Source organism: Falco cherrug, chromosome 4 (genome assembly GCF_023634085.1).
Source record: "Falco cherrug isolate bFalChe1 chromosome 4, bFalChe1.pri, whole genome shotgun sequence".
Taxonomy (NCBI): Eukaryota; Metazoa; Chordata; class Aves; order Falconiformes; family Falconidae; genus Falco; species Falco cherrug.
In genome coordinates, this window is record NC_073700.1 from 8,620,504 (window position 1) to 8,644,047 (window position 23,544).

At 40.4% G+C, this 23,544-nt stretch overlaps 1 protein-coding gene and 1 long non-coding RNA gene across 5 annotated transcripts in view; one reads left to right on the forward strand and one right to left on the reverse strand.

Moving 5' to 3' along the window:
• Positions 1-709: 709 nt before the first annotated feature.
• CHDH (choline dehydrogenase) lies at positions 710-20,316 on the reverse strand. 2 transcript variants are annotated; one of them, XM_055710193.1, is made up of 8 exons: positions 20,298-20,316; positions 13,990-14,796; positions 10,260-10,411; positions 5,975-6,104; positions 5,164-5,298; positions 3,856-3,998; positions 2,924-3,026; positions 710-2,353 (listed from the first exon to the last, which is right to left on the reverse strand). In XM_055710193.1, the coding sequence occupies exons 2-8, from the start codon at positions 14,741-14,743 to the stop codon at positions 1,935-1,937; spliced, it is 1,836 nt and encodes a 611-aa protein (XP_055566168.1). In that variant the 5' UTR covers positions 14,744-14,796; positions 20,298-20,316; the 3' UTR covers positions 710-1,934. The 2 variants fall into 2 exon arrangements, with proteins under 2 accessions (XP_055566168.1, XP_005432553.2); XM_005432496.3 differs by lacking the exon at positions 20,298-20,316 and adding an exon at positions 19,539-19,725.
• LOC114015771 (uncharacterized) overlaps positions 19,914-23,544 on the forward strand; it is a 34,900-nt gene continuing 31,269 nt past the window's right edge. For 2 of the 3 annotated variants that reach the window (XR_008732240.1, XR_008732241.1), the window contains exon 1: positions 19,914-20,056. This is a non-coding gene — a long non-coding RNA (uncharacterized LOC114015771). Of the gene's footprint in view, positions 20,057-20,247; positions 20,348-23,544 lie in introns of those variants that run through there. The other variant, XR_008732242.1, reaches the window with a different exon arrangement.

Genomic DNA, 23,544 nt, shown 5'->3' on the forward strand with positions numbered 1-23,544 from the left:
CTCAACTGCACAGGACTGTGGTAAGTCTCACTAGTATATATTACTCTGAGTATCTTAATATTTTGTATTCCAAATGACACTAAGATACCTACTGAATATCTTTAAATGAAAATCTTAAAAGCACAGGTGCTGAATAAAAATTATTTGCCATAAAAAGGTACACCATACACAGTTCATACTTTCCTCAAATGCACATTTGCATCACATGACTTGTTGTATTAACACAGCTAATCAATCACCTCTGACTAAAATATTCTTGCCCTTAGCCTCATTTTAAGAGAATGCATCACATACATAGAAAGGGTTTACCTGTCTCCTTTTGGAGCAGAGTGTACTGCTATCGTCTTCTTTCTTCAGTATTTTTGTTTGTCTTTATGCAGGTACTCTAATGAATTAAGTCCTTTCCCTCAGTTAGCAGCAGGGCTTCCAACTACTGCCTTACAGCAAGCAGCACCAGGTAGAAGTATCTGCCTTAAACATCTGCAGTTGTCTCTCTAGCCAGCATCTGAGTCAGCAAGTTTTTTTACACAGCTCAAATAGTGTAAAATTCCATTTTTCTGCAAAAAAAGTTTATTCTGTTTACCACAAGTCCTGAGCAATCTTAGGCTACAGGAAGCTTTTACTTTATAATTTGACAGCTGCTTAGTCAGCAAGTTATTTTGGAATACTTAATAAATCCAAACAATTCAATGGATTCAACTTCATTCAATGAGTTCAGTTTCTTTAGATTTATTTTCTTTAAATCATTATCTGAAAATTAGATTGACAGAAAAGAGCCATGAAAGATCATGTATTTTGTTTTACACATCTGAAGATAATAAAACAAAGACTTAAGTTCTAACTAAAATATAGCATTGGTTCACTGATTAAGTTACTTGCCTTCTAATTTAAAAACACCTGTTCCTGTATCATCAATATCTGGCCTTACGCAGTTGAGTAACTTTTCATTTTAAATCTAGCTTGGCTGTAATTTTTTTTAGTAAAATTTGAGTGATAGCAAGGCACTATTCAGAATGTTTGCTGAGAAATATCTTTTGCAAACATTTATCTTAGAACAAAGACCAGTAACTTTAAGGATGTTATAGAAAGTGCAGAACTCTTACTGGGCTAAATGATGAAGTGGTACAATTAATGAGCTTAATTTGTGAACTGAATTCTGCTAAGCTCCTTGCAAAAAAAACCCAAGGAGGAGTTCCAGTTTTCCAATATATTTTTACAAATATCAGCTCCTGTTCTGCATTTTTTAGAAAAGTAATTTTCTGATAAATACATTTGTCTTATTTTTGAATACTATAGAGTTAAGACTGCTAAGCATGCTGAAGTCTAACTTTCAAGTGAGGATCTCTAAACTGTGCATTCCTCTCATAAAAAAATCACATTTGAGAAATACTGAACATGTGCAGGTTCTGCTCCCTCCTGTGAATTCTGATATGAACTAATTTGGCCTGCAAATAAGAAATTACATAAATGCTTAAGTTTGCTTAACCATTCTTTGCAGGATGTGAGGATTACTGCTAGCTGCTATCCTGGGTAACACTCTCGCAGCAGTTAAAATCTTTCCTTTAAATAACAAGGTATACCATAATGATTTTCAAAATAGCACATATAATCTCTTCCTTTCTTCATAAAACTGCACTGTATTTCTGGCTTATGTGCACAACGGTCTTGTCATTTAGAAATAGCTTCTCTTCAACAAAAAAATCTGAGTTGTGCCACAAAAGGTTATATTTAACTAAAATAAGCAGCTTAAGCTAACTGATTAAAAAAAAGTGAATAGGTAGTCTAATATAAGAGAATGGTTCAAATTAATAGTTATTTTAATAGGATATGTTGTTTTGCATGTTTGGGGTTTTTTTTGGCATGTTCAGTAAGAGATAGCAACATGCTCTTGAAAGCCTAAGTAGCTAAAGATGTGAAAGGATGAGAACATTTGTTTATCTCTGTGTTTTCAAGGTCTTGGGCTTATATACAGGAACATTTTTCTCCTGAAGTGATGGGAGGCCCTTAATTATATCTGCAGCTTTCTCTGCTATCATAATAGTTGGGGCATTCAAATTTCCACTGACAACACTGGGCATTATTGAAGCATCTACTACTCGCAAGTTTTCAACACCAATTACTTTTGTTTGGGGATCAACTACAGCAGTGCTATCTGAAAGCTGACCCATTTTACAGGTGCAGGAAGGATGATAAGCGCTGTCAGCTCTCTGTCTTATGAAAGCATCTATTTCTTTGTCAGACTGAACATTGTTTCCTGGTTGAATTTCAGGCCCACGAAATTTTTCAAAAGCTTTCTGAGCAAAGATCTCTCTGGTCAACTTGACGCACTGGCGGAATTCCCCAATATCTCTTTCTGTATGGAGAGAAAATAAGAAAACTGTAAGTACATCCTTAATTTAGTAATACATACGGAATGCATAACAGAAAAAAACAGCATCAAAGAAAAAGGGTTGGAGGCAAACTCTCTCAAAGCCATAGTAAAATAGGATGTTTTTCAAAGTCACAGATATTTACATTCACTGTGAACAAAACTGTCATTTATATTGCCAATTCCCAAAAAGGAACAAGTGAGATATGAAGAATTGCTCTGTATTTCTCTATACCCACTATCTAGCCAAGGACACTAGTGTCAGCACAAAGAAGCAAACAAGATCCATTCTTTCATGAGAGAGGGGAGGGGGTGAAATGAACAGCGTGATGCAGCAAACACCAAGAACCCTGACTGCATTACCAGCAGGGAATTCTGTTTGGTTTACACAGTGCTTTGCACAACGGCCTCTTTTGATACTGACTTTTATAGATGAGAAATAAGTAGCAATGCACCAACCAGCACTTCTGAATAGGTGTTGAGTAGATATGAAAATCTGCTACTGAAACAGGCAGGAAACAGGCTGACACCAGAGCAAGGAGAGGTTGCATTTACCTGTTGACAAGTAGTTTGGCTCAATGATAGGATGGTCGTTTGGGTCTGTGCTCTTCAGCTTTAGCCAGCCCACACTTGTGCTCCTCATGGGTCCCACGTGGACCTGCAACACGCATGCTATACTCGTGACACAATCCCACCAGATATTTTCCCAAATTTGGTATGATTTTTTTTTTTTTTTTTCAATTTGGACAGTCTTTACAAATTCAGCAAATGTAAGTGTTAAAGGGAGATAATGGAAAATGCCATTGAACATTTTTGCATTTTACATAAGTTTGTTGTAATTTATGATATTCCGTAAGGGGAAGGGAATATACCTGTCTTAGCAACTTACAGCTGTTCTTTTAATTTAAAATACAACCATTCCAATTTAGCAGTAGCAGAGCATTCTAATACAATCAGCAATCAAAACAAATTACTATCATCGCTGAAGAAAAGAGATTAGCAAGAAGAAACAGGTATATTCAGTAACAGTTCCCCAGCATTAGCATAGACTTTTGGATCAAGATCATAGTCTAAAATGGGGTTTGGATTTATGCCAATGAATAGATGAGTGGCCTCAGACATTCACACTTAAATCTCTGTCTAAACTGCAGTGGAACAGACAACACCTTGTTTTAGTTCTGTACAGCATCTAGCACAATGGTGTCCTAATCAGTAACACTATGGTACTTCAGTAGTGCAAATTCTTAAACAGCAGTTCAATACTCGCCTGCTTTCCCAGAGATGAAAAGTAACATAATTTTGGTAGCAATAGCAAATAAAAAGCTGCTGGTTTTCCCCCAATGTAGGAAGTCAAGCTGGCAATTTTGTATTATACTGAAATAAGTCTTTTTCAGTATATAGCCAAATTACCAATCTTTAAAATAAAGTGCAAGCCTCCTTGCTTATTGCTACAGAACATTACTGGAATATGTTCTTCAACAATTCACCTGGTAAGCTTCCATTGTAGAAGCAACACGACCATGATCAATAACCTGGGAAGGGAGAAAGTGGAACTGAATGTCGGGGTGAGGAACCCCTGGTTCACTTCGGATAAAACCACCAGATTCCAAGTGGGCAGTGGCTCCCTCACCTAGAGAGTGTAAATGAGAGAGAAAATGCCATTAAAAGACCTCAAAAAAGCAAGAATTTCCTTCTTAACCCTTGGTTTCACTACTATGAATAATTTATATATATACGGTGGCAATGGCAAGGAATGCAAATCCATTATGAGCAGCTTGTAATTTAAGCAATATGCATCACTTTCATCTGCTTTTTAATCACTAGATAAATATAAATATGCATAGCTTTGGAAATCCCACTTATTTGAAAGTGGGATGTTACAGTTATCTCACTGTAACTGGCAGGCCTAGGGTCTAACTCCATAGGCAGATTTGGTCCCAGGATCCTAACAGGTGTGGAGGGAATTGACTGCAGCATCCTGATATTACTGCACTGCACACTCAATGGCATGCGGTACAGTTATCCCATCAGTCACATGTAACAGGCAGATCCATCCACAGTACCTAGCCTGAAGGGGAAAGATGAAGAGCCTGCAATGCACCTCATTATGTTATTTTCACATCCATTTAAAACCATAAATTAGCCCTCAATGTTTACTTGCACAGTAATAAGCCACATATACCCAGTAAGAGTTGTCAAATACTAACACAGTAATTCAGCAAGTGATGAAGATCTCAACTTTGTCCAAACTATTTTACTGATTTCAAGGATTACTTTTACAGATTCTTTTTAAGGTACAATTTACAGCTGGGTTACTGAAAATAAGTGTTTCATTTTAACAAAAGTCACTTCTGATTTACTTACAAGGGTTCTGAATGGAGAAACAAACTAATTTTGGGGAGGCAATTACACAGAAAACTTAATTCAGTTCAACAATATGTTTTTATTGACATGGTATTTATTTTAAATACAATTTTTCCTTTATTTTTTTACAACAGGTTTTCTCAATAGCACTGATTTTTAAATCTAGAATTTTTCTTAAATAAGAAAGACATAAAAAAGTTTTTAAAGTGTACAAAGCTCTGTCTTATTACCTAAGGTATAATAACTGTTTTAAAATATTCTGATTTAGAAGAAAATAAATAGCTCAAGTCCATTTGTGAGCTCCGGTTATTTCCCAGAACATGAAAAAAAATCATCTATGAAGGCTCCCAGACTTTGAAATTCATGGATAAAAAGGCTGTACTAATTCTAAAATAATCAATGGTAGAATGATAGCATACTTTGATTCATACCTGTAAACTTCCAAAGCCATTCTAGACCAATCCTCACCATGTTAACTGGCTTCTGTGCGTTATATAGAGTAATAGGTTTGGTGCACTTTTGCTGGACGTACACTTCTAAATGATCCTGAAGGTTCTGGCCTACCCCTGAAGGGGAGGAGAAAGGGTGAGGAAGGAGTAGAAGGGGGGGAAAAAAAAAAAAGTTATTTCACACAGAACAATTATACACAACATTTGCAACTAGAAAACAGCATAAATGGGAACTAAACTAACCTCTTACAATGGCAGTGATGACTAAGACCAAGACCATGAGTCATATCAGCCTTTTGCTCATGTCAGAATAAGGTTTTACATAAACATAGCATAACTAGAATGAAAATAGAAAGTTAAATGGCAGACATGTCACTTGTTCTAAAATTGCCAGATATGACTTCTAAATACAGTACTAGCTTTTCTAGTTTTAAGGAAAAGTTCATGTTATTCCTTCTGCCTTTGATAATATAGGACAGTGGGAATGTATATAATCTGTTGTGGATCAAAACTCATTCAAAATTCTAAATAATAAGTAGGCTGCTTTAATTTAGAAGTACTCAGTGGCATTTTTCAGAAAGATGGATTTCACTATCAAATGTAGTGAAGAAAGTGTAGGAGGTTATTGCTCAGTTCTAAAAATCAATGCATGTTTCCACTGATTTGTAACACTTAAGTTTCTGTCCACACAACCTGACACAAAGACAACTGATTTTCATGGATTCTTTTCATTTAATGGTCTTTGAATTTTATCCATAGGAAGATGTAAGGTTAAAATAAATAATAAAATTACCAGGAAGATGGCAAACAACAGGAATCCCCAGTTTTTTTAGATCATCTGCATTGCCAATCCCAGACAACATAAGCAGCTGTGGAGAATTTATGGCACCTCCACTTAAAATAACTTCTTTACTGGCAAAAGCCTAAAAGGAAATGAGCACAAAAGTCCTAACATTATTAAGTCTGATCTCAATGCAAGCAACACGTCAAGAGCTTCTGTTCAAATGTGCTATTCTGATCCACATTAGACACCCTTCCCTCACACATTTCTCATTCTACATGTATTGCTATCTTGCCAGAAGTTTCTGCAGAGAAATGATCAAGCTTTCACTTTGATCATTTCTGTATTTATTCCCATGTTTACAATCTGTTCAAGCTGAATGGCACACAACATTCAGCTCAGCCAGTACCATGGCTGCAAATAAACGCCTGTGCTACTTACCAGGAAAAAAAAGTACCTATGACACTTGGATCAGTCAGCTAAGCATGTCTTTTGTTTTCAGTAACGGTTTGTAAATTAAAACTGAAACTCCTAAGGAAGACTTTGAATTCAGAGACATGCTAGCTTAAAATTTCTCAAGAGCTTATCTTCTTAGTTCAGCCAAGACTAATGTTTGGTTTCTTAGCTCATTGTAGTCCTCAGAAGCCCGTCAACCACTAAAGTACTACTGAGAAAACTCTGACTGCAGGCATAGATACAATACTGTTTTGCTGACAGAGTTTTCATCAAACAGTTTGAGTCTGAGCCCTAAGCTGGTCATGATATAGGCTGCTGAACCAGTCCTCTGCCTTTGACTGTTTTCTGTGCTAGACAGTTCTTTTTCTAGAACCTTCTCTGCAAGTGGTTTTGGCACACCTTTCCAAGGATTTCTGCCCCAAAATATTCTTATTTAGCAGTACCAAAATCCTTCTGTGTCATTTGTGTCTGGGTCCTACCTCTTCCCTGTTGCCACATCTCTTAAATGTAGGATCAGAACTACTCCTCTCAGTGCTTTTCACTATTAAAAGAGAAAACTGTGTGGAGTGAGAAGTATCGATACCCTCCTCCTTTTCCTTTTACTCTTTGAAAGACAATGATGTGGGTTAATCCAACCTTGTTCAGACTATTCCCTAGTATTCCAGTGCGATGGCTCATGAACTCACACACAAAGGATGCGCTCCGTCCTCCTAGGTGCACAGATACTGCCTGTTGAAATACGGGTATCCTTTGTATACACTGAGTTAAAGAGTTGATTACAAACTGAAGAGTAACTCTTGCATGTTAGAAAAAGATTCAAGATTCACCTGTCCTTAGGAAAGAACAACGGCACCACAGAAGAAACACAAAGTAAGCAATAATTTATATTGAATGCAAATTATAATGCTATCTAAGCTGGTTCAATGTTTTAAAGTGATACGCATTTGCAAAAGTAATACCATAACATTTATCTGAATTCTAATATATCAGTGTGGCCACAGTGAGGAGAAAATAGACGAGGTGTGCAATTATGCCCCTGAATTTCCTCTCATTAGCAAGCAAAATTCACAAAAGTTCAAGGAAACCTATCCTGTATTGCTCATCTGCATTCTCCACTTTTGTAGAATGTAAGGTGCTATCGTGAGTAGCTGCTTGTTTTTATTTCAGAAGAGACATTTACCTTCTAAAGGAACATTAAAAAGTGCTAATTTTTCCCTGCAGTATGGTGAAGGATTAACAAATTAGCATTGAGTGTGTATTAACTTGTAGTAATCCTGTCCTTTTTGAATGACATCTCAGCTATAAAGAATAATGGCGAATGAGACTGGTGCTAGTCATAAAATAAAAATGTAGCACGGAGATAACTTCTGATAAATTGTTTCCACACTATTTAGCTGATATTGTCAATAGATAGCCATTGCTGATACTTTGTGTTCATTTTTTTTGTTCATGTTTTGCTCCAGGCAATCATTAGTATGTTAAGACTAATACACAGAGTATCTGTGACTGCTGAATCAATACTAGATCTGTATTTTGCATGTTATACAAATGTAACTTATATTTTCTGTGGTACACAGAGAACTGGTGCCAATTTGTTCCAGGTATATTCAAATGATGCTCATTTGGTCTACGCTCATTGCAAAGTCACCACTGTAGTTATTCCTAGCCAATATACAGTCTTTCATTGTGCTTAAAGCTAACATGCAGAGAGGAAAAACTGACCTTGAAATATTTTTGCATGGGTTATTTTGTCTACGATACATTAAAAATATTTTTCCCCTCTAAATACACTTTTCTGCTTGACTCTGAACTCAGAAACTCCAGCAATGTTCAGTCTACTTTCCCTGCTTTTGTCAGAGGGCTTACTGGGAGCAGTCTGGGACCCCAGTGTCCACTGAAATAACATTTAAGTCACAGCCTTGATGAACAGGTTTTGAATCATGCTTGAATCAGGTTTTGATCATCTTTTAACTTTACTGATGACTGATGTAAAGGAGATCCTACCTAAAACAGACTGTAAAAACAAAAATGCCTTAATGTAATCATTTCATCTTGACATTAGTAATGTAAAAAAATTATTAGCTCTTCCATTCTTTCAGATATAAAATTTTCCAGAAAGTACAAGCAGACAAGTCCTACAATTTTGATGTTGGGAGAAAAAAAAACAGGAAGGGAAATACTTTGAAGGTGTACATTTTATGATACGTGCTATAAATATATATCATACAATCATAGAATGGTCTGGGTTGGAAGGGACCTTAAAGATCATCTAGTTCCAAGACCCCTGCCATGGTTGCTCCAGGCCCCATCCAGCCTGGCCTTGAGCACTGCCAGGGATGGGGCATCCACGGCTGCCCTGGGCAAACTGTGCCAGTGTCTCACCACCCCCACAGTAAAGAATTCCTTCCTAATATCTAATCTAAATCCACCCTCTTTCAGTTTAAAGCCATTACCCCATGTCATACCACTACGTGCCCTTGTAAAAAAGTCCCCCAGCTTTCTTGTAGGCCCCCTTTAGGTATTGGGAGGCTGCTGTAAGGTCCCCCCGGAGCCTTTTCTTTGCCAGGTTGAACAACCCCAATATATCATTCATTATGTATAATTCATACATGTATTAATATGTATGAAAATTCATAGCACTTAAAGAATTTTGCAGTTAAAGCAGTCCAGTATTCAGAAAGTCTTTGATCATATGTAATTAGCTTTCCAAGACTTTCTTCAACAAAATTAATCTTGATAATAGCACAGGAACAGCAAGTATAGACACTGGTTTTGTAGCCATTTAATAGCTCATGAAATCAATTAAATTTTCTGCAACTTTTGTTCTACATTGTTAAAATGATTATCATTACCAATTCACTTAGAAAACAACAGATTTGGTTTGTGCATTAGAAAATATGCATAAGCTTATTTATACTGCATTTTAACTTTTAGCAGGTGTTCAGTCACAGAACACTTGTCTGTTGAGTCCTGTAAGCCTTACTGAACTCAAAATGTTAAAATGTATACTCCCCTCTCTTTAGGATATTACTATTTCACTTTTAAATTGGTTTATAATTGTTTGTGACTGAAGTTATTAACATACAAATCCCTTTTAGGCAATTTTGTAATGACATACTCCATAATCAGCTGTAATTTTAAAGAGTTAAGGGAAATTAGAATGTTTTAGGTTTTATAGAAGTCCATGGATTGAAAGCTGCACAAAATTAACTGTTTATCCTGAGTTAAGTTATAATGGCAATTCAAGCTTCCTTCCACATGATCACATGTTCAATGAAAGGTTGACTGAGACTGAAAAATACTCATTCCACAAACCATAAGGCCCATTTCATCATTATGTTTAATCATTACTATCCCAAAACACAATACATGATGGCAAAGTAGGAGTGAACGACTCATTTTTTATCCCTTGAGCCATTCAGATTTCAGTATCTAGCTTTTACAGATTTTCCTATTCCAGAACAAAATTTTCAGAAACATCAGCGTTTCAGCACACTAGTCAATATGCTGAGACAGTGCATGATTGCACCATAGGTTCCAGCCAGAAACCTTACACAACACTTGCATAACATCAAGTTATGGCTTGCCCCCTCCGTACTGAGAGACTGAAATATAATGGAGATGTTAATCTCTAAATCAATACAGCTGAAATATCACCTACTGTAAAATAAGGACATGTAAAAAAGTAAAGACAAGGAATCATGTACTGGAAGAGACAACATAGCCTCTGAAAGCAGACTTTTGCGTAGCAAAGTGCCACTTACAATAAGAGTTCTTTTAAAAAAATATTTAATTTTGCTTTGACTCATACCTTTCATACTGCAAAATAAAAATCTCTTACCTTTTTCCTTTGTCCTTTTCTCACATACTCAACACCAATAGATTTTGTTCCTTCAAACAAGATTTTTGTTACAAGTGTCTTCTCTTCAACTGACAAATTTGGGCGTGACATGGCTGGGCGAAGGTAAGCACTAGCTGTGCTCCATCTTTGACCTACAATATGTATTTACATTAAACATCAAAGTAGTCATGCTCAGTATTCCTCAAGATTTTGGCCAATAACCATCAAGTTGTTTACAGAGGGAAAACCTTCATAGAGTTTATAGACTTCAAAGCAAATATGATTTGATACAAACAACTAAATGTTTTATTATAACATAACAAATTTCACAATCACATTCTGAAAATCTACTCTGCATCACAAATTGAACTATGAATCAAGACTTGGCATGCCAATGCAGTTTTCAGTGAAATACACTAGACTGAGAGCAAGCTACCGTGAAATGAACAGAGTGTTAACATAGTGTTCTAGAGTAATCTAAACAACCATAGAATCGTAGAATCACTTAGGTTGGAAAAGATCTTTGAGATCATCAAGTCCAACTGTTTACCCAGGACTGCCAAGTCCGCCACTAAACCATGTCTCTAAGCACCGCATCTATGTGTTTTTTGAACACTTCCAGATACAGTGATTCCACCACCTCCCTGGGCAGCCTGTGCCTTCAGGTGCCTTCACCACCCTCTCACTGAAGTATTTTTTCATAATATCCAATCTAAAACCTCCCCTGACACAGCTTAAGGGCATTTCCTCTTGTTCTGTCCCTTGTTATCAGGAAGAAAAGACTTATACCCCACCTGCCTACAGCCTTTCAGGTAGTTGTAAAGAGCAATAAGGTCCCCCCCCAAGCCTCCTTTTCTCCAGACTAAACAACCCCAGTTCCCTCAGCTGCTCCTCACAAGCCTTGTGCTCCAGACCCTTCCCCAGCTCCGTTGCCCGTCTCTGGACACGCTCCAGCACCTCAATGTCCCTCTTGTAGTGAGGGGCCCAAAACTGAACACAGGATTTGAGGTGCAGCCTCACCAGTGCTGAGTGCAGGGGGACAGTCACTGCCCTGGTCCTGCTGGCCGCACTGTTTTGGATACAGGCCAGGATGCTGCTGGCCATCTTGGCCACCTGGGCATGCTGCCAGCTCATGTTCAGCTGTCCCATTCACCATCCCTCCTTAGGCTCAGCCACCCAGCCAGCTTTTTACCCAGCAAACACTATACCCATCCAAGCCATGAGCAGCCAGTTTCTCCAGGAGAATGCTGTGGAAGGCAGTGTCAAAAGCTTTACTAAAGTCTAGGTAGGCATCATCCACAGCCTTTCCCTCATCCACTAGGTGGGTCATCTTGCTGTAGAAGGAGATCAGGTTTCTCAAGCAGGATCTGCCTTTCATAAATCCACATTGGCTGGGCCTGATTCCCTGGTTGTCCTGCATGTGCCATATGATGGCATTCAGGATGATCTGCTCCATAACCTTCCCTGGCACCAAGGTCAGGCTGACAGGCTTTTAGTTCCCCAGATCCTCCTTTCAGCCCTTCTTGTAGATGGGCATCACACTGGCTGACCTCCAGTCTTTTGGGACCTCCCCAGTTAGCCAGGACTGTTGATAAATGATGGAGAGTGGCTTGGTGAGTTCTTTTGCCAGCTCCCTTGGTACCCTTGGGTAGATCTCATCTGGCCCCATAGATTTATGCATGTCCAAGTGCAGTGGCAGGTCACTAACTATTTCCTCCTGGATATGGAACTTCATTCTGCTCATCCTTGTCCCTGTCTTCCAGTTCAGGAGGCTGAGTACCCAGAGGGTAACTAGTCTTGCTATTAGAGACCAAGGCAAAGAAAGCATTGAGTACCTCAGCCTTTTCCTCGTCCCTTGTGGCAATGTTCCCTGCTGCATCCAGTAAAGGATGGAGATTACCCTTGGCCCTCCTTTTGTTTCTAATGTATTTGTAAAAACATTTTTTATTATCTTTTATGGCAGTGGCCAGCTTGAGTTCTAGCTGGGCTTTTGCCTTTGTAATCTTCTCCCTGCATAACCTTGCAACATCCTTATAGTCCTCCAGAGTTGCCTGCCCCTTCTCCCAAAGGATGTAAATTCTTTTTTCCCTGAGTTCCAGCCAAAGCTCTCTGTTCAGCCAGGTCAGTCTTCTTCCCCACTGGCTCATGGGGATGGCCTGTTCCTGCACCTTTAGGACTTCCTTCCTGAAGAGTGCCCAGCCTTCCTGGACCTCTTGGCCCTTCAGGACTGTCTCCCAAGGGACTCTGCTGACCAGACTCCTAAACAGGCCAAAGTCTTCCCCCCAGAAGTCCAAGGTAGCAGTTCTGCTGACCTCCCTCCTTACTTCTCTAAGAATCAAAAACTCTATCACCTCATGATCACTATGCCCAAGATGTCCTCCAGTCACCACATCACCTACCAGTCCTTCTCTGTTTGTAAACAGCAGGTCCAGCAGGGCATCTCTCCTGGTTGGCTCACTCACCAGCTGTGTCAGGAAGTTATTTTCCACACACTCCAGGAACCTCCTAGACTGTTTCCCCTCTGCTGTGTTGTATTTCCAGTGGACATCCAGTAAGTTGAATTCCCCCATGAGAACAAGGGCTAGCGATCATGACACTTCTCCCAGCTGTCTGTAGAATATTTAATCTGCCTCTTCATCCTGGTTGGGTGGTCTATAATGTAGTTCCACCAGGATATCCACCTTGTTGGCCTTCCCCTCATTCTTGCCCATAAACATTCAACCTTGTTATTACCATCATTAAGCTCTGGGCAATCAAAACACTCCCTGACACACCTCTCCTTCCTTGCTTATCCCTTCTGAAAAGTTTGTAGTTTTTCCATTGCAGCACTGCAGGCACGCAAGTCAACCCACCATGTTTCCATGATGGTGACTATATCATAGTCTTCCTGCTGCATGACGGCTCCCAGCTCCTCCTGTTTGTTGCACACGCTTCAGGCATTAGCAGAGATGCACTTTACTTGTGGTATTGATCTCGCTTTCAACACTGGCATGCCACCTCTGCGCTCATCTCTAGCGAGCCTGGTTTTATTCCCTTCCCCCTTCAAATCTGGTTTAAAGCTCTCCCAATGAGTCCTACTAACTCCAGACCTAGAATCCTTTTCCCCCTTTGAGACAGGTGAACCCTGTCTGTTGCCAGCAGGCCTGGTGACGTGTAAACTGACCCATGATCAAAAAACCCAAAATTCAGCCAGGCCTGGCTCCAGGTATTGATCTGTGTGATCTCCCAATTACATGTACTATCACTCCCCATGACTGGCAGGACTTGTGCTCGTGATCCCTCAACCAGTCACCCCAAGGCCCTGAGTCCTCTCTTGATTGCCCTCGGACTTCTTGCTGTTTGGACTGCACCATTGCCCACTTGGAAAACCAGTAATGGATAATAATCAGAAGGCTGTACCAGACAAGGGAATTTTCTAATAACATCCCTTACCCGGGACCCCAGGGAGGCAACAGACTTCCCTGTGGGTTGGGTCCAGTCAATGTATCAGGCACTCTGTTCCTCTCAGAGTGGAGTCACCCATGGCAACCACCTTTTTTTGTGTTAGCAGAGCTGGTCATGATGTGTGGGGTTGACTGACTCTCCCTAGACAACTCCTCCAACCTGGACAAAACCTCCTCCAACCAAATGGCATTCAGTGCAGATTAGATGTCCATATTCCAAAATGCTTTCAGAAGTACCACTGGTGAGTCAGAAATACAAATTACTTAAGGACCCCTCTGTGATTTACCTTGGTATATAGTCATGTCCATCCAGCCAAATCCTTCTTGCTGATAGCCATTCATATCATCTGTGAAGGGATACCCAGCTTGTTGGGTTGCCTCCAGGAATGCATGATGAAGAGGATGGTTTGTTTTCCCTCTTGACACATACAGGGGTCCATTTCCACCTCTGTACTGATCTGGCCCCAGTTCATGTGTCTGTGCCTTCTTAAAATAGGGCAAGCAATGTTCATAGTCCCATCCTATAGCCCCTTCCCTGCTCCATCGGTTATAATCTTCTGCATGCCCACGAATGTATACCATAGCATTGAGAGAAGAGGAACCACCCCACACTCTTCCACGGGGCCAGTACATAACTCGGTTATCCATATGCTTTTGTGATGTTGTGTGGTAATACCAGTTATATTTCTCATCACAGAGGTTGTATGTTAATGCAGCAGGCATATGAATCTTCCACATCAGTCTTTTACTACCTAGAAGGGTATCTTTAGGGCCTGCTTCCAAAAGTAGTACTGTACTGAGAGGGTCTTCAGTCAGCCTGTTGGCTAATACACACCCTGCTGATCCAGCTCCAACAATGACATAATTATAAGAGTTTGCCTTTTCAGAACTAAGTTGAGATAATGCACGTGAAATTTTGAATTGTTGTTCATTGATGCCCAATATGTTCTTTAATATGTGTGCTTTAAACAGATTTCCTGTTATTTTGTGCATCTGATTCACAGGACTGCAACATTTAACTCCTTTAATTAAGTATGACATCTTCACTGATAGTATCACTCTTGTAGAATTTCTAATAAAAATCCAGTTTTACCCTAGAAAAACAAACAAACAAAAATCCTAATTAAGATGTAAGCATTAACACAGTGCGCAAACTCTAAAATGTCAGTCATTTTCAGGTAAACCTGGTACACTTTACCCATTCTCACTGTCCAAAAGGTTAACAAGAATGCCAATAAACAAATAAACATCTGCTTTCAAACTTGCTCTCTTATTATTCTTTTAATGCAGTCTATGCACCAGTCAAGTGGCATACTGTTTTGTATTACATGCAATCTGATTTTGATTTGCTTCTAGTTCCTGATACATGAAGCTCATTTTCAAGTATTTGCCCAAACCATGAATCTTACTTACCTTGTAGTCTCTCTTCAACTGCCTCTAGTAGGTAAGAATTTAAGAAAAACAACAAATGCACAAACTTCTAAGCCAATTCACAGCAATGGAAATGAGGAGTATGCACACTGTACCTTCTGCCAGACCAAATCTAGGACAATGTCTCTCCAAAACAAACGTGTAACATTGAAATTAATTTTCAGCTATCCCAAAGGTGAAAAACTGCTAGGTTTTGAGGCCTGTCTCTTAAAATAGGCAAAGGCAAAATCTGTTTATTTGTGACTTCGTACCTTATTACTAGACCCAGATCCTCCAGGAGTGCTCTGACTACAGTTGCGGTCTAACACCACCAGATCCTTAGGCTGAGTAGGAATGGCAATTTTTTTACCTTCAGAAAAGCCAGTGAGCCTTGCAAGCAGCATAGTTTTAGCTGTGTTGCACAGGTTCAGGTGCTAAATGCAGGACCTCAGTTTGAAATGCGTTTCTCTTGCTCTTTCCTCTTGAAACCATTCCTCTTGGTATAAACAATTAGTGAAAACAGATATCCTTGGGCTGTAAATAGTATTTCTCCCTGGTCCATGGCTTCTGTCTAAGCTGTTGCCCTGGGTTCTAGAGATGGCAACCTATCCAGAGGCTGTTACACTGTAACGCACTGCCCATCTGAAAGACATTAAGAAAGCTTTTTCCTGGAAATATATTGAATACTGTATTGTGTTTGTGAAATCTAATTTTTCAGAAATTAATTACATTGTTAAAGTTGATTTTCACACATTCAAGTTTCATATGCCTGTTTTTTTCACTAAAATAAAACATGCCTTAATGAGTCACTGAAATAACCAGCTTTTTTCTTACTACAAGGTGGAACAGAACTGTACTGATTGTCTTGGGTGAAACTCTGCAATGTAAAGTTTGTGAGAGCATACACAAACCCTTAAGGCCCAACTCTGTAACAAAATTAGGTGCAGGATGCTGATAAACATTAAAATTCTTCCACATACAACTATATTTATTTACAATTTGATGTACAATCTCATATGCAAAAGTGTTTTGGGGTTTTTTTCCTCTCTGGAAAAGCACGGGAAGAAGGATACATTTCTTTCTCTTTTTAGGAAAACTTGTAATAGGCTGTATAAACCCTCAAACTTCTGGAAAACAAACAACAAACCATGGAGAACAGTTTGTTAAAAAAATAATAAAAAAAAGATGCCAGGGATGGGTCTGACCCCAGAGTTCACACAGCTGATTCTCACACGGCTAATTCAAAACTGATCCCAGGTGAAAGTTGGAGGGTTGTCTTTTACAGGTGGAGACTATTAAAGGATTCTTTCCTGGAAGAGAAGGTTTGGCAATTTCATGCAACACGGCAGAGAAAGATGCAAAGGTAGAGATATTTTTGTCTGTTTTCTGTTTTGTTTGGGATGAAGAGGGCTACCATTCCGAAGCACTTATGTTTATTCTGCAGGACTGGTGGGTAACAGGACTTTTATTGTTTCAGGAACAACAGATTGCTGATGGGGTTAATAGAATATGGGCCTGGGCCTTAATAATCTGGGAAAGATACTTTGTCCCTATGTGTGTTGTTTCTGTTTTTCTGGTAGAGATGCACCATAATGAGGTGAAGTGATTAGCTTTACACCTGAGGTAGTAAACCCTCAGACTTGGTTCTGACAGATGGTCAACATTAATTATTTAAATAGGTAGGGGTCACACACTCTGGAACGAGTATTGGCTGGCTTATTTTGGCATGGGATCTGCAATGCCATCAAGTATCACTGTACCTCCTCACCAGGGTGCTGGTTGTTAAGCTTACAACCTACCTAGCTCTTGGTGTAGAGGGTAGGTTCTGCAGAATCCCTGGAATCATGTTCAGTCAGGGACTGACTGACTCTGATAACGCTGGAGGCTGTAGTTCTACAGTTTGCTACAGCATAAGTAGTGGCTACTGGGCTCCTGAAAATACTATCGCAAGTGACACTCCAAAGGCAGTATTGATATTATAGTACTAAGTGTTTTTGTCTTGCTCTGTGATAGAATCCTAACACTGCAGTCTAAACCCTTTAAAAAGCTGATTTGTTAAGAGCCTCTCACATGTGCAGGCTTTGAGACTCGCAGAACACAGTTCAACCTTGTATCAAGAACTGAGATCATGAAGTCCTGAAATTAGAACATGATGATACTTCTCTCTAAAATAATCTGCGTAGTTCTATGAGCATGTATGGGTTTATCACAGTTCAAGTTCTCCTACAGAAGTCTTGTGGAATTTTGCAGGAATCCCTCTTTGAACAAGAGAGCATCAATCTAATGCATCTTTTGTGTTCAGCTTATCCCTTAGTTTTATCTGGGTTTTTTGCGAGAGAGTATTTAGAACTTGTGCAGTGTTCCTAAGAACTGAAAACGACAAGAATGTACTTTTTCCAGTAAATGGAAAAAATAAAATTGTTATCCTCATAGGTAGTTATCTGAGGCTCTGAGATGTGCTGGGGAAACTGACCCAGTTTACCTAGTAGGGAATTATAGTTTTATGATCAGCTCTATTAAATATTGTAGTGGCTATGTTAAAACAAAGTATGTAGAAATAGGGAGGTTTCCACAACACGGTTCTATTGGAATGCTCTTTACTTACCAACAAGAAAAAATTGTCTTTAGGGCCTTACTGGATATTACTGCATGTCTTTATTTGCATTCTCACATACCATGACTTCTATATGAACATGTAGTAAGATGCTCTTCAGGAATCAGTGAACCAACTTGCAGAAATGAATATAGCAACATAAACCACATTCATTGTATTGCACTAAAGCTTCAAAATTGGGTGCTCATTTTAAAGATGTATGTGTTTACAGATACTATTACTAGTAACCAGGGCCTATAGACAGGGGTCTTACAAGAGCGAGGAGAGCAGGAGCATCTCGGCAGGAAAATTCTGTTCCTACAATATAATAATACATCTAATGGTACACCAGGTAGCTAGAAGTGTGCAGTGGAGTTCTGAAGTTAGGTGTTTGGGACTCTGCATCATTGTAACACATTTCTGAATGCAGTATCAGGCTTGTATGAAAAATAAACCCTGACATAACCCATGGGTACTTAACATTGCAACTCTGCAGAGGTTGATTTGGATTCACAAGTGAAAGCAGATTTCTGTAAAGGACAGTGAAGCTGTGAAAGGTGGAAAATGTGTTACTTGACTACTTTTTTTTTTTTTTTTAAGGAAGGGGGAGGCAAAAAGGAGAGAAAGATATGCAAGAGGCTGTGTAGGGCATCTAAGGAATAAATTGTCTTGCACTCTCTGTAAGAAAGCTAAGCAAAAGTGCTAGGATTCAGCCCAGGGACCTTACTTCTAGACTTCTGGAACTAAAGGGCTCACAGTCCACAACAAACAGAGGAATGCAGGTATCCTGCATGTGTAGCAGGGGACATATTGAAAAATGGACGGTAATGAAATGGTTCTGTATGTAGATGAGGTGGCTAATCTATAAAAGTTACAGGGCATTGTGCATCATTTCTGTTAACCTGTCAGAGTTGTCCTGTTCTTTGATAAAACTGGAAATAAGTCATCAAAAATCAAAAAGCCTAGAAGGCTGAATTACCAGCCAAGAGAGCTAAATCTAATGCTCCTTTTAAGTAACTGTAGTAATATTTTGAATCTACTCCACCAGATTTCTCAGATTTGTGATTAGATGTGAACTCATGTTTTTCTTTGCGCTTTTTTTTTTGTTTGTTTACATCAAATGGAACATGACTGGTTAACTTTTGAGACAATTTTTATCTTGCAATGAGAGAGTTGGGAGCAAAGTCAGTCAACAGTGTCTGGTCATAATATCCAGGTGACTTTTGAGAATCAGTGTGCAGGTGATTCACAAATTTCTGTGCTTTTAACCTTTTGACCTCTGAAGTGCAGAGGTCAAAACCCAAGCCAGTCCGATTTAATTTAAATCCCACATAAACAGTTGGATTGGATGGATTAAAACACTAGTTTCAAAGCACCATTCCTTTTGTCGTATTGGTCCACACCCACTCCCATACGGTCCTCCTGCACAAGCGCTATCCTACTCCTCTAACCGATCCTGAAACAAAGAGGAGAGGGTCACTGTGGCTGAAGCTTTACTCCCGGTCCTATTTTGCCAGGGGCAAAACAAGATGCTCTCTGGCAGTTGTCAATAGCCCCTCTCCCCGGGGTGTCCGGCAGCAGGGACAGTGCACGGCGCAGCGGGGCGCGGGGGCCTTGGCCGCACACCTGCCCGCGCCGGCAGATCCTGTCAGGCCCAGGTATGAGGCAGAAGGAACGGCTCAGGTAAAACCTGCTCTTGTCGCCCCTGCAGACTGTACACAAGTTTATTTGGACTCATTTTCTCCTCGGCCTTGCTAGTAAGGAAGTTCATTCCCTCACAGCAGCTTTGTGGTAAGTTAATTTCCACGGCTGAAGTTGTCCGAGCCTACTTACCTCAGCGTTCCTCCCTTCCAGAACGAACAGCTGTGCCGGCCTAGAGCATCAGGCACCCCCGCTCTGGCGTTGCCCGCAGCGGCTCTAGCACCGCACAACGGCCGGGAGCGGGGCCGGTTCCCGCCCAGCCGCCCCGGACCGGCCCCTCCGCAGCACGGGGCGCCCGCCTCCCGCGCCTCTTCCCTCCCGGCCGCGGGCCCGCTGCCCCTGAGCGGGAAGGGCCGGCCCCGGCGGGGGGAGAGGTCCGCGGGGGAGGCAGGGAGGGGGGCGGGTGGAACTTCCTGCAGGAACGCAGCCTTTGGCCTCTCTGACGGGTGTCTCGGGGCGACTTCGTGCCGTTTCGAAACGGGCCGGGGTGGCGGCGGGCCGAAGTCCGCTGCCCGCCCGCTCCCGCACGGCGGCCGGGACGGGGCCCGCGGGCTGCCAGAGCGGGGCAAGCGGCGCCGCAGGCCCAGCCCCGGCGCTGAGCCGCCCCTTCCTGGGGGCGCCCTAACTTTTCCACCCAGCCTTCGAGTGGGGTAGGCAAAAGACTTTTTTTTTTTTTTTTTTTTTTTTTCTCCTTAAAGCAAACGCGTTCCACAGCGCTGCCGCCCCGGCTGAGCCAGCGGCAGAAGCGCGGGGCTCTGACGCGGCCCCAGGCCGTGAGGGGGCGCCGGGGCCCGCCGCTGCCCCCCGGTCACCGTATGGCGCCGTGCCCGAGCGCTGCCTTCCGAAGCCGAGCTGGAATTCGCAGTTCAAGGCGTTCGTTGCGGTCCTTACCTGCGTGTTTCCAGGGGCACGCGTTGGTCTGGAAGTGAGCAAACAGCGAAGTGATTTGTCCCACCGCGTCAGTCTGCCTGAACTCGCTCATTGCCTCAGCAATGGGGACTAGTCGCTTTTAGTAGTCATGAATAAGTCTGCATCCAACAGTAATTCTAAACAGCATCCCACCGGCTAGCTAAAAGTGCTAAAAATAATACAGGTCCTTTGTCACGTAACTTACTTTTTGTATTGGCTTTGTTCTCTAAGCATCCTCTGTATATCCTATTTCACTGCACGTTCGTTATAGGCTAAACTGTATTAAAGAGCGGTGGTGGGAGGAGATCCCTTAAAATTCCTTGGGAAATGGCCAAGGATCAGTGTTGTGTGAGGAGTCGGTGCTGCTGCTCTTATGGGCTGCTGGGGGATGGACCCAAGAGCCTTGTTTTCCCTTTCAGAATGCCCAAGGTAGGATAACGATGATATAATGAAGCCTCATCTATTGTTGTGAGAGCTTACGCTTTCTCCATGCATCTTGTAATGACAATAGCCTCTGCTACAATGTCTTTGATATTGCTTGTAGATGCTGATTATTTTCTCCAGTCCTTCCCTTTCACTCTGCTTGGACTGTGTTTGATGATTAATAATTTGCTGGGATAATTACTTGTTGCTGTTTTTGTTCTTAGTTAGATAAGCAGAAAATAATTGACAGTCTCTGGATGGTTGGTTATTCATACTTGGGCACCAAACTGAACTTGTGAATAATTATTCACTAATGGAAAAGGGTAATTGTCCTCTGTGGAACTATGAGTAAATGTGTAGTGGATATAAGTGGTCTTTAATCTTCATGGTGATTAGGAATGCTTGAAACCAAGCTGATGGGTCTTTGCAGTGTTTCAATAATTTTGTCCAACTTTGATGCTTTTATTCAGTAAGCAAATAAGAAGTCTAAAGAAAACATGCATTCAGTGTGTATAAAAATATACAAAATACTTAAATGTATATATTGCATGCCTATTAATATAAGATCTATTTCTTCTCAGTGAATAGTGGGGTTTTGATCTCTTGATTGTATAGCACCAGCTGCTGTGGAGTCCTAGTCCTGGTCCCTGGCAAGGCCTCTTAAGCACTCTGACAATGCTAATAAGAATCAATAATTATGTTTTGTTTCCTACAGAAAAAAAGTATGTTAATCTATTGATTCCTTCAATCTCAGTGATTTCTGTTCATAAAATGTAGCTGAAGCGAGACCTAAATATGTAGGCTGAATTACTTGTGTGCAAGAAAGAAAAACCTGAGGTGAACTTCTGTGTAGTCTAGTACAGTAATCATAATTACAAGTATTAAATATCAGTTATAATATTCAAAACACTTTAGTTTCACTAATTATAACTATAGTTTCACTATACACCAGCCATATAATTAAAAGTATCCAGCAGTTACAGTAAGGGTGGTTAGAAATAGTTGTTAGTATCACCTGCTTAAATAGCCATTCTCTCATGGAGGAATTATCTGCTGGGACTGTAGGATTTTGCCCCCCACCCCATCCCAGCTCTTCAGTGTTCCTTCTTCCTGGTGCCCAATGACTTCTCTTTTGATGATGTTAGCTTAAAAAAAAAAAAAAAAAAAGTTTTACAAAGCAGCAGAGTAATTTCCACGCTTAAGCAGGGGCAGACCTGTAGCACAAAATTCTGCCTATGTTCTCTGTTTTGAACATGAAAAAAGGGAGGAGTTTCCCACTTCCTTGCAAGGGCTTCTCCTGCAGGTGTCCAGTATTTCATGGGTTTGTTGTCAATTTCTACAAATATGTGATGCTACCTTGTCCTTAGCTACTCAGAGGATTGCCCCTGCTGTCCTTGGCTCAGGGAACTAACTTCTGAACTTTTCTAGCACTTTGTCCCATCATTATGATCTGAATCTTTTTAGTTGTCTTCTGTTGCTTTTCTCCAGTACTGTCATCACCCATTTCCTGTCATGCAGTGCTCTGTGGCACGCTGACTCTTTTTTATTATTTATTTTTTAACAGGGTCTTCATCATTCCTTTCAGTTTCATTTTTCTAGAACTGCCCTGTTTGGATCTTCCAAACTAGCATGGAGACAGGGCTTCTGTCTTGTTGAGTCAATCAAAATTGTAAGCATACCTCAGAAGATATATACCATCCTCCTTCAGCCATATTTACAGTAGAAGAAAAATATATCCATTTTTAGTCAGGTTATTTGGTAAGAAATTTCCATGAGACATGCTAAAAAAATGCCCCTGTATGACCAGAGTAAGTATAAGGAAGGCTACAAATAGATGCATGTGTCCGCATGCAAGGCCTATATGTGGTTGATGTGGTCTTGACCCGATTGTACAAAATTTAAGGCTCTGTGCCTAATTGTTTGAATCATGTCACTTGGCACGCTGACCACATATGGCATGGACCTATATGTTACTGGTCACTCATAGGTATATCCTACTACTCAATGGCACAAGTAGGGACACAGCGCAAGACTTGAGCTTTAGGGTTTGTGTCTACTTGCATTTGAACAGTTTGACTTGAGCAAGTCTCTGAGAAAGTTGCTCAATGTCTCTCCCTCAATTCTTCATTTGTACTTGGGGCTTAAATATTAACAAATATGTTCCCTAAGCTGTTCTTGGTGAACTGCTCAAATACGGTTGCAGCGATAATGTAAACTTAAAAATAAATAGGATCCTTCTATAGCAGTTAATACTGTTTTTCTCCATTGTTCTCACAAAATAGGTAATAATCGCTTTCACAAAGTACAGTTAATAGTGGCGTTTTTGTCATCTGTTAAACCTCGAAAAGTGACTGTAGTACCTAAATATTTCTATAAAGCACTTTAACATCCCTTACAATGAAAAGTACATATAAACATAAAATACAATAGTATTCTTACATTGATTTTTGTAATGTAGTCTTTTAAAGAGACACTTAAAATTTCATTTCATTAAATGCATTATGTATAACTACTGTTAGGAGTACAGCTGCATCCTTGAATTTGCATTTCAGTTGAGAGCAGGAGTTGATGTTTAACACTTTTTGCTAAATATTTGTAGGAATAGCTATGTAAAACCAAGTGTCACTGGCAGTCACTGTGCAATTCAAGATATGCATTACAATAGAGGGAAGTGATTTTTGTAAGCAGTAATAGCTGCTGCCTTTCTAACATTAGTCCTAACTACTTTTAAAGAGTCGGACTGCTATGTTTAGACAGTATTAATAAACTTACATTTATATCCTGAAAAAGCTGCACTGTTTGTTAT

Bases quoted from the DNA above. Each gene is read 5' to 3' on its own strand.
- CHDH (XM_055710193.1), bottom strand. From the start codon at position 14,743: ATGTCATACTTAATTAAAGGAGTTAAATGTTGCAGTCCTGTGAATCAG. The intron at 10,412-13,989 runs GTAAATCACAGA...TACATATTGTAG, and splicing joins GGACATGACTATATACCAAG to GTCAAAGATGGAGCACAGCT. The intron at 3,999-5,163 runs GTATGAATCAAA...TACACTCTCTAG, and splicing joins ATGGCTTTGGAAGTTTACAG to GTGAGGGAGCCACTGCCCAC.